This window comes from Lagopus leucura, unplaced genomic scaffold, assembly GCF_019238085.1.
Source record: "Lagopus leucura isolate 7727_CA_CO unplaced genomic scaffold, USGS_WTPT01 Super-Scaffold_100012, whole genome shotgun sequence".
Lineage (NCBI taxonomy): Eukaryota > Metazoa > Chordata > Aves > Galliformes > Phasianidae > Lagopus > Lagopus leucura.
Genome location: NW_024962267.1, coordinates 19,200,192 through 19,211,495, shown reverse-complemented (window position 1 = coordinate 19,211,495; position 11,304 = coordinate 19,200,192). Strand labels below are relative to the sequence as shown.

Genomic DNA, 11,304 nt, shown 5'->3' with positions numbered 1-11,304 from the left:
GCGCGCCCCCCCCCCCCCCCCGCTTTTTTTCCCCGCCCCCCCCAAGTCCCCCAGAGCATAGGAGAGTTAGAGAGAGAGAGGGGTGGCTTGCGCTCTCGAGGGCGGAAGTGCGCCATGTCTGAGACGGAAGTGACGCCGAGGCGCGGCCGCCGCCAGAGGGGAGGCAGTTGTGGCCGCGGGAGGATGCCGGTGGCGGTGATGGCGGAGGGCGGTTTCGGCTTCAGGAAGCTGCTGGAGCAGTGCGAGACTCAGGAGCTGGAGGTGCGGGGGGCCGCTGCGGGGCTGGGGTTCGAGCTGGCCGCGTGTGGTGGCGGAAAGCGCCTCGGAACTGGCGGGGAAAAGCGAGGGAGGTCCGGTTGTGTGCGTGTGCCGTGTGATTGAGGAAAGAGAGGTGTTGGAAGGAGACGGGCAGCGAGCTGGGCAGGGAGAGCTGCGTCTGGGTTTGTGAGGCTTCGGATAGCGGGTCTGCTTTGGGAACTTCCTGTGTGCTGTTCTAAGTTTGGGTGTGCGAAGAGTCCCCGAATCTGATTGTGTGCAGCGCTGGCCTATCATTAAGGCCGACATGGATCAGCATTCATCACTCGGTGTTCATGAGCTTAGATCAACAAAAGGAGTTCCCCACACACAAATCGTCATAACCCCGATAAACGTGAACAGTTTCCACCTTCTTGCCCCTTCTCCAATGGCTGTGTTGCAGCAACCCAAATATCTCATAGTACTGTGTTAATAAACATAATACCAAAATCCTGTGGTAAATGCAGATGCTGCTATGGTGATGCTAGTACCCATTCTTTGGTGATATCCATAGAGCTCTCAGGAGGCGTCTTGTGAAGTTTGTGGCACTTTTCTAAACGTGAAGCTTGTGCATCCTACTGTAGTGATTTGAAAGAAAAGACAAATCTGATTTTTTTCCCCCCTTTTGCATACTCTTTAGTGGTTCTGAGTTTAGATTCTGTTATCTTAACAACTGAAAAGAGAGAGTTGATGTAGTCAGTGTTTGCTTGTGCTCGTGGGACTTAATGTTTTTCAGCTTGCTGTTGATGAGCAGCAGAGTTTTAAAGGGGAAAGAATAATCCTTAAATGGAAGGAGGCACGGCTAATAGTTCTGCAGTGCTGAGCCTCACTTGGAAACAAAAAAAAACAATCTTCAGTTTCAATTTCTTGTTTCTCTGCTGAGCTCAGGTGCATCCTTATGCTTCTGCCATGGTGCTGCAGCTTCTTAGTATGCCCCTAATTCAGTGGAGGGGCATTATGAAGTTGTGGAGGAGCTGCTGTGCTGGAAATAGGGGCAGTCCTCAGGTGATGGGTGCACATGTATAGTGAAGAAGTGTACCCTTGTACTACGTGGAAGAGTTGTGTGTTTTAGTTGGAAGCTGTATAGCTGAGCAGATCCTCGAAGGAGCACCTGGACAGCACTTACAGTGCAGGTGTTAATTAAGGAAGCGTGAGGAGAGGGATAGTTAGGGTAATGAAGTGGTGCTGCTCCTCAGACAGTGTATTAAGTTGCTGTACTAAATGGATTCCCACTGGGAAATGTCAATTCATTTACAGCTTATTTCTATATATGCCATTATCTTTTCATTTGAATTTAATAGCCTTCAGAGCAGTGGTTGTTGTCTGGCCTAGGCAGCTGGTTTGAGCCTGCCTTGTCCTGGCTTTGACCTGTGGGCTGCCTTCTGGGTGTCAGGAATGGAGCCCAGGAGGTTTGGGGCTTTGCTTCTGCATCCCAGAGTTTGGCATCCCTTCCTTGCTTCCCTGCTGCAACACCTGCAGAGACTGTTGTATCTGTAGGTGGGTAACGATGCCTGGGAATGGTGTCAGAATAGCTGGAGATGGTGCCTCCTTCATGACTCAGCTGATCATCTCCTTTTGGCTTTGGTCGACCTGTGAGTTGCAGGTGTAAGTAAATGAAATGGCTGCATAATTGGCTTTCTCAGAGTCCTTTCTGCACTGCCCTTTTCCAATAAGTTTTTCAGCTATTTATCAATCTTTACTTATCAATCTTTTTAACAACGGTAGATGTTCAAGGTTTTATGAATTCATTACAGTTCTTTTCTCACTCATATCGTTTATGAGGTCTGCTGAAGTGTGGTTAGTGTCAGAGCTTGGCTGGGATTTTTAAGAGGCTCAAATGAGCAAAGAAACTGTCTGGTGTGGTGTTCCCTGAATGGAGCTGAAGCTGAGGTCAAGATAGATGACGAGGAGATGACATTATTGACTAGAAGAGGTGGTTCTGAGAAAGCATGAAGTTGGTTGCTGCTTCTGTGAGCTAGAGCTAGGATGTTGGGGTATGGAAGTATGTGATTTTTCTTATGGCAAAAAAAAAGTAAGCATTATAAGTGAAACTTCTGGCATATGCAAGTTATTTGTCATAAAGGTACAGCTGTATTAATAAAGTGTTGTGATAACTTCTGTTGTAAACGAAGCATATAAGCCTCCAATGACTTGTCTGCAGCCATTGCCTGATACAAAAAAACTCCCTTGAAATGCTCTGTTTTACTCAGCTGCTTTTAAAATACGTAACCCAGTGATCTGCACTTGTTCTTTAGGCTCCTGGAGGAATCGCAACACCCCTTGTTTATGGCCAACTTCTAGCTTTATACCTGTTGTATAATGACATGTAAGTGGCTCTTATTAATCTTTAACCTCAGATATTGGATTTGTTACTATTAGCCTGACCCAGATTGATATGGAGTTACTGGATTAACAGTCAGTCTGTGATAACAATATGAAACAATGTGAGGTAAATGCTGTCAACTTAAAATAAACAAGATTAAAAAAAGAACATCCAAACAATAACCAAATTAAATCTTTCTACCTTTACTCTGTCAGGAAGAGTTCTATGTTGGCATTTCCCTGCTCTCCCTGATCACAGGGAAACAAGTTGAGTTTTGAAAGTTGCTTCTGGATCTGGCTCCTTTGGAAAGTGTTGAATGTTTCAATGTTTTGACTTGCAGCTTTTTAAGGCTGCAATTCTTTCCACTCCAAACCTTATTGAAGTGGTGTTAATTAGGCAGAGTACATAACATTGCTGCGTGTGGAGCCTGTCGGCTCGTTGGTCTAGGGGTATGATTCTCGCTTAGGGTGCGAGAGGTCCCGGGTTCAAATCCCGGACGAGCCCTTCTTTTCCAGGTTGGAACTAGATGATCTTGAAAGGCCCCGTGCAATCTAAGCCGTTCTATCATTCTCCCAGGGCGAATTCCATCCTGTCCCGAGGTTGCTGATTAGGTTAATTCAAATGAATTTTGATCTGGTATTATAAAACCGTGCCATTAACAGAACTTGTACCATTAACAGATAATATTAGTGTTTCATTTTTAGCTCGTGCTCTTAAGCTTTTGTTTTACAATATATCAGTACATTGGTATGTGTATGTATTTATAACTACATATAAATACACATAGACTGGTGGGGGGAGGTGTTCAGGAAAAGCACTGAGAAGTCTTTTAAACTTTCTTTAGGAACAATGCACGGTACCTTTGGAAGAGAATCCCTCCTGCTATCAAATCTGTAAGTACTTCTTAAAATTCCAGTTGATACTGAAGCAATTTCATGTAAGCTTGAAAACAGTGACTTTTTTTTTCGTCTGTGAGGTTTCTGTTTAAGTAGCCTCGGGCTTGGTTCTGTGCCATGAACAAACGACCAGCAGGTGGCATGCTGGTCTTCCAAAGATCTTCAAGTTGCGAATCTGACTATTGCTTCTTGTCCTTCTCAAGTAATCTCATGACATAGAGTTCTCTAAACCTAGAGTTTTTATTAGAAAGCCTCACAATAAAGGGTAGTCAGCTGGAGGAAAGCAGTGACTCTGGTCTGAAGATCTGATTCTGGGCAGTTGTACTCTATGTGAAGATGCAGAATAACTTGTGCAGTGAATTATAACTTGATGTTAGTTGTACCATCAAATTTAACTCTGAAGACACTTCATTTTGCACTTCCTTTGGATCCAAGATGCATTTTGAGGCTTTAGCTACATAAATCAAAGATATTACTCTATTACCCACACCGGTGTTTGGTTATTCTTCTGGTAGATTGCTGTTCATTCTGAACCTGTTGACCAATGTGCAACACAGTAGCAGCCCTTAAAACCATCAGTGGGAAAGCAGTTGTAGTGAGCATGGTACCATTTTAAATGTGATCCACATTCAAGACTTTCAAGCTAAGTTGTTTTCATGATGCAAACAACATCTGCACTCTGTAAAGCCTACATTAAAGAAGGAAACATCTCTTTGAGGAGAAAATAAGCTGTGCTTGTCCTCTGGCAACTCCAGTCGGCAGTCTGAATACAAACTATCCTCTGTGGTTTTAGCTGCTTTGCCAGCCTGAATTGATACAGCTGCTGTGAGCAGACTTTGCTCGTGTGGGTGGTAATCTTTGGCAGAAGGATGGGTCAGGAATTAGCAGCAATGGTAGTTATTAAAACAAGAATTCCCAGTGCTCCTCTCTTCATCATTACGTGTGTTGATATCTGCTTGCGGTGGGGAAGGGAAGGCGGTAGGAATGAGTTTGTACAGAACCCTCATTGTAGAGGATAGGCAGCTCTGGATTAACTGTTTTTGTCACAACAGGCAAATGCTGAGCTTGGTGCAGTTTGGTCGGTAGGACAAAGAATCTGGCAAAGAGACTTCCCAGGAATCTATACAACAATCAGTGCACATCAGTGGTCTGAGACTGTTCAACCCATCATGGAAGCACTCAGAGGTACAAACTGAGCTCCTGCTAGCACATAACCTGATGTTATCTGTGGATGCTTTTGGCAAGTGACTACTTGGAATTGCTATAATCCAATATGGTCAAGAAAGATGCCGAGATTTTGTTTTACTTAGAGGATTTTAGGTATTGAGTATAAGAGAGAAGCTCACTACAGAAAGCTTTTGATTATAACTGCATGTTGTTGTATGCTCTTCTTGGAATTTCAAATGCAGTTTGTTTGATTCTGTGATAGCACAGTGGACTGTTAGATACACAACTTGGTCAAACTCATTTAACCAAGAGTGTTGGCAGTTTGGTTTGGCATTTCAGAACCTTGTGATGCTTATAAAAGTTTCTTTTAAAGGTGGCTTTAAACAAAAGCATGTATAGTCTGTGTAATATTAACGTGCACATAACCAGACTTGATACTAGAGGGCACTGCAGACTGCTAAGAAACTTCTGAAATATTTTGCAGTAAGCAGCTTTCTGTGGTTTTAGGCACAACTGCTTTGCAGATGCTTTGCTATCAAAGCAGACCTGCTGGGGGGAAAGAAGGCGTGAATAGTTGTGACTAATTGCTATTTTTTAATGATTTTTTAAAAATGATTCTATGGTTTTGAACAATTTGAGGCAAGTTTATTTCTAGTGGTGAATACCATCCAAAGCTGACTTTCCCAAACTGCAGTTTGCCTGTGAATGGTCGTGCCCAAACTGCATTTGGAGATGAGATGCTATCCCTGAGGGATTTTCTCATGGCATAAGCAAGCTGTTGTCTCTATCTGGGACACTTGAGACTTGAATAAATTGTTGGGAAGGAGAACTTGGAGGTTTTAGTGGTTATCCAAACGGGTTTTGTGCTGTTTGAATTGAAAGCATGATGTCAGATTTCCTAGCTGTGGAGTTTACAGCATTTTTCTCTTTCTAGATGCAACTAGGAGGCGAGCTTTTGGACTGGTTTCTCAGGCATATACCTCAATAGTCGCAGATGATTTCGCAGCCTTTGTTGGGCTCCCTGTAGAAGAAGCTGTGAAAGGTACCCTGTATCAGTTCCTTGAGATTTCTGCACGTGGTCAGAGCTGTAGGTGGTGGTAAATAGCAACGTGCATACAAACTCAGAAGTTATTATAAAGAAAATTGGTGAGGCAGTAAATAGTGGTAAATTGCTTAGCAAATAGGAGTTTGGGATAAATGCTTTACCACTGTTATTTTCCTCTTCTGTGTGTGGCAGTGTTTAAGCAATTCACCAGTGAACAAAAAGGTGAGAAGGTTCATGTGCTGTTATTTTAAGAGCTTGTTTGCTGAACTAAATATCTGAATGCCCATAAGAAATGTCCTGGGTTTGTAGCAGGGGACTGAGGTGCTGTTATAGTGATCTTAGGGTGCATCTGTTTTGTTTGTGGCAGTTGTAGAAGGTTTGTTCTTACAAATACAAAAACATGTCTTTCCAGGTGTATTAGAACAGGGCTGGCAAGCAGACTTCTCCACCCGTATGGTAATGCCTAAAAAGCCAGGTAGGTGGAGCTGTTATTTCACTAGACATTGAATTTCACTTTTTCTAATAATTGGATGCTAGTTTTTAATTAAAATTTTGCATGATATTCTTTTACATATTTTGTGTGGACTTCTGCAGCTGTGAAACATGGCATGTTTATCAAGTGTAGGAAGTACAAATTAGTGAGTTTAGTTTAAGGTTACAAGCAGTCTGGGTTAAACTAAATCCTCCAATTAACATTTTTAAACAAAAGCAGACAGGATATGCTACAGTTTCTCCTTCTCCTCCTCTGCTGTTGGCTCTGACTCGGTGGAACATAAGTTGGATGACCTCAAATGACATGTTTTAATTTAATAAAGATGAGCAAAAAATATACCATTTTCGAACCTGGGAACTTTTTTGTTGGGAGAAGCTGAACTTCAGGCAGAGATTTAGTAGATCTTTGTTCTGAGGACCTGAGGTTGTTGGTATAATTTCCTTTGCTTTTCAACTCTCGTGCTGTTAATAACAGGATTGGCATTTGTGCAAAAATACTTTTTCCCTAAGGTTGTATCTAAGGCTGTTTTGTATCTGAAAGAATGATGAACATTATGTTGTGAAGGCAGAGATGTCTTCTATTGAGCTGTATGGTACAGCTCTGGAAATGAGAGTCAAATTGGCACGTAGCTAATATCTATAAAGCTAAGGGCAGGAGGAGGGAAGAATCTTCCATATGTGCAGAATTCTTAGGTGTTCAGAGCCCAGAACATCTTATTAAGCTTGTGTCAGGCAAGGTGCTGGAACTGTCTTCTCTGGGGAAGCATAACCAGCCCAAGTCCTGAGCTTTTTTTTTTTTATACCTTTGACCAGTTCCTTTTTCCTTGAGTTGCTTGTGAAATAAGCTGCTTTAAGAGCTGCTTACACCTGCTACTTCTTCCAAAAATGGGTTGCAGAAACAACTGCTGGGGCAAAAAGAGGCAGTCGTCTGTTTTGAAGCTGCATGTGTTGTTCGCTGGATGTTGAGTATTGTGTGTTTTAACTCTGAAGTAAAACCTTGGCCTGAATAAGCCTAATCTTAATTACCTTTTTAAATGCAGTTTTAGCTTGGTGTTTATGGATTGCTTAAAATCAGTGCAGCGGGCTAACTTCTGTTGTATTTTTCTATAGGTGTACTGGAAGCTTCCTTTAACAGATTTATTCCTTCATCAGGTATTTCCTGTTTGTGTACAGTTTACTTGCATGATTAATATAAAGAGTTTCATCAGCACCACAAAATATGACTTGAATCCTAGAGAATTATGTGCATCCCTTACAAATAAATATAATTGGGCTACTTGCATGTTTGTCTTCTCGTCCTATTGTGTATCAAGCTACATTTTAAGCAGTGCCCAAAATGTTTGCTGGGAGTGTCGAAATTAGAGATTTAATTTCAAGCCAATTTGAAGGGCTATTCTCGCTTCTCAAAATCATTCTTTTGCTTGCCAGTCTTGTCTTAACATGCATTTGTAGACCTAAGCAATGTGTTCCTTTTAGCTCCATCTTGAATTTTGCCTGTTAACTTTTAGGAAGGAAAATTACATTGCATTTTCTTATCTTTCTGTTTTTCAATCGTTTTTAACCCCTTGACTTACCTTAGTGGGTATTAACCACTTGTCTTCCAATCTATCCTTACTCTACTAAGCTAGCATTTATACAGGTACATGCACTGCCTTTTTCTACAACCTGGGCAGTGTTTTTGGTAGTCATATAACCCAGTAGGTTTATTATGGTCAGTATGACAACTTGAGCTGCTGAAGAGCTCCAGGAGTCAAGTGGAGATACTGTCAATCCTCATTATTCATGGATTCCAGTATATGCAACACATTTTCTGGAAGCATGCTGAAAACTGGCACTTGTTACCTTTGCTGTTAGTAACTCTTGGACAACTTGATGTTGCAGATGACAGAAAAGTAATCTGTCAGCTAAAGCTGTGTAGTTAAGAGAGCAAACTTAGGTATGTGCACTGTCAGTGTCTCATGTTTAAGCTTTCCTTGCTGCTGTGGTGGATGGTTGATTTCCTTTCTTAGTTTCATTAATGCAATGTTTGTTTTATTTTTCTAGAACCTGCTCCAGTTCCACCAATTCCAAATGAGCAGCAGCTGGCCAGATTGACTGACTATGTGGCTTTCCTTGAAAATTGATGAACCTGCTTCTTTGTCTAGCGCGATTTGGGAATCCTGTGTACTGACAGTTCTAGAAATCTAAGACCTATTTTGAATTTGTTCAATGTTGCAGCATCCCCTTTCAAACGTGTAAAGTATACAGTGTATGTTATCCTAGTTTGTTTTGCCAAAGCCAAGCTAGCAATTGAAACAATCCTTTAACTTGTTTAGTAGGTACACAGCAGTATTACACAGTAGGTTTTTTATTTTTACAGACTTGTAGCCAAGAGATGCAGAACCTTTTTTCAGGTGTATCAAAAGTGAAGAAAACATTGAGTAATGAGACAGGTTAGTGGTATTAGGGGGTTTATGTTACGTGGTTACATCCTTCTGTGGTGAGCAATCTGCAGTGCTTGGTGCAGGTCAGGTGATGTTCATCTAAAGTGCTAAGTGACAGACTGCTCTACCTGCATCTGTAGAGAATGTTTTGATGAAACAGTAACAAAGCAACTTACAGTAACTTTTTTGGATGTCTTTGACAATTTTCTTATGGTTGGTCTATTTTTTTTTTTCCTTGTTGGTCTCAGTAGTTTGAGTCTTTCTTGTTTTGATTGAGATTTCACATTGGGCGTATTTTTATGGCAGAATGATTGGAGCCTTTTAAGGAAAGGCAAAGGTTTGCTTTGAGGAATAAATGTTTTATTTCTGAAGGCTTTATTTTGCAGTACACATAGGACACTAGGTATTTTGCTTGGAAACCATATACCTTCTCAAAGCCTGTCATGGTGTGGTTCTTTCCAGTACAGAGAACCTGGATCTGCTACGAACAGCTCTCACCTGCCTTTAAGCTTACTTTACTTTTCTGAATTACTTCTGCAGTTATGGAAAGGACTTTAAAAAAAAAAATCAGCTACCTAAATCAGATCAGTTTCCCTGAGTGGAGAGGCCAGTCAGGAGAAGGAGAACTTTGTGCTGCAATGTCAGTTTGAGGAATAAATTTCCTATACCAGAGCACTGCTTAAGATGAGAGTGGATTTTAGAAACAAAAAGATGAGTTGCATTCCCAGGCTTTTTACCGTTCTTATGATGGTAAAGACTGTGGAAAATAGTGGTGCTTGGAAGGGCAGTGCATGCCATCACTCACTTCTAATCCCCCTTTTTCAACATCATGTTTAGTGGTCTGTTGATGTCAGGTGTGCTCTGTTAGGATTGTTTTTCCAGTGTGCACTACCTACTGTACATTCTCTTGTTGGGGGGATGTGTTAGCAGGGAGGAATTCTAAACTGTGCACTGCTGCTTTGAGAGCTCCCTTTATATGTAAACATTGAGTCAAAATGATTATTTATTTGAAACTAACCTAGGACCTGGATTGCTAAATATGATGCAAACTTATCTTCAGTGATATTAAAGAACATGTTTACACTGACCTTGTGTACCTCGTTTTTAATTTTCTTCTGAGTGCAGTTCTGGTTTGGCTTGTTTTTTGTGGTGGATGCTGGTAATCTGTGTCTTAAATGTAGTAGTTGGATTTTTGTGCTCTGTCCAGTTTTATCAAGATCATCATTTTGAGTGTCTGGTCTGCTGCAGAACTAAAGGTGACTTTATGTTTTTGGTGTGCAGTTAACCCATTTCATGCCTGGAAGTCTATGCTTCTAGCCATGCTGCTCTGTTTCATTATCTTTGCCACCTAAGCTACTCCAGAGCTTTCATCTTCGTTGCCCTTATTTGTGCTTACTGCCACAATGGCAGGCTGTTTTGTTTGTTTCCACTCCTTTTTAAGATTGCCTTTGTTCTAACATCTCTCGAGCACTGCTCTATTCTCAAAACAACAGCGACATTTATTTCAGTATGTTTGTGCATCAATGCATGTTCAAGGTTTTTTCTCCTCTACTTAGTGCTATACATGATGGGTAACAAATGCACGGTGAGCAAGAACTTAACATTCAGCATTTTAAGGTATTATCTCTGCAAGCAGAATTCTTGGTTAACTTTTATAATGTTTACGTTCTTGCCTTTGCTAGCGTAAATAACCTCAAATATAACAGGCCTGTCACTTACATGGCAGTATTTTTCTATGTTATACTGTGTAGTTTTGGAAAAAATGCATGTGAATTAGATTGCTTAATCCACATCTATTGGTTCTTCCTGGGGGGAAGGAAAAGGTACACACAAAGCTGCCTGCGAAACACAATTCCATATTTCCTCAATACTTTTCTCCTTTTTTTCCCTTTGGTTTTTCCTTGAGTGCAAATGCCATGTGATTCTCTTGGATGGATATTAATTAGCTCTGTGTTGGTATTCAGGTTTAAGTGAGCAAGTGAGGAGTAGACTGAATTCTAGCATCTCTAGTTCTGTGATGGAATCTTAAATGTTGGTGAGGTAGGGATGTTTAGATCCAAATGAAATGCTGGACTTTGTACCGTTTGCCTTGCACAGACTAAGTACTGAATTGGTGAGGCACTTGAACAGGTTGCATAGGGAGCTGGTGGATGCCCAGTCCTGGGAGACTTTCAAGGCAAGGCTGGATCAGGCTCTGGACAACCTGATTTAGCTCTGCATGTCCTTCTTCATTGCAGGAGAGTTGGACCAGGTGACTTCTAATGTCCCTTCCAACTCTTAGGGATTCTATGATTCTAATTGATGTTTTAGAGTAAAACTGGAATAAGTCTTAATTTACTCTAGTGACACAACTAAAAACGAATGCCTTTGGAGAATACTGTTGATAACTGTCATGAGAGCTTTAAGGAACTTGCTTGGCATGCATTTAGCTAATGAAGTCAAACTTAAGTGCTCTTAAAAGCAGTGATCAACTGATTGACAATACCCCTAAGAAGGGAATTTATAGCCAGTGCCAAGTGTGTCTTAGTCTTCTGTGGAGACCAGTGCTGTCAGGCATGGTTTATTTTCTGAGCTTAACTACACCACAGACCCTCAGGGTGGGGAAGAGGACCAGCTCAGAGTGATATGAAATGATGGAGTGTAGTTTTAATATTGGATCGGGAA

The 11,304-nt window shown here is 41.4% G+C and overlaps 1 protein-coding gene and 1 non-coding gene across 2 annotated transcripts; both read left to right on the top strand.

The window, feature by feature from the left end:
• Window positions 1–118: 118 nt before the first annotated feature.
• On the top strand, window positions 119–9,727 carry COPS8 (COP9 signalosome subunit 8). Its single transcript, XM_042874998.1, has 8 exons — window positions 119–261; window positions 2,550–2,620; window positions 3,462–3,510; window positions 4,566–4,698; window positions 5,615–5,722; window positions 6,138–6,200; window positions 7,328–7,369; window positions 8,261–9,727. The coding sequence occupies exons 1-8, from the start codon at window positions 184–186 to the stop codon at window positions 8,338–8,340; spliced, it is 624 nt and encodes a 207-aa protein (XP_042730932.1). The 5' UTR covers window positions 119–183; the 3' UTR covers window positions 8,341–9,727.
• TRNAP-AGG lies at window positions 3,050–3,121 on the top strand. The gene has a single exon. It is a non-coding gene; the product is annotated as a tRNA-Pro (tRNA).
• Window positions 9,728–11,304: the final 1,577 nt, after the last annotated feature.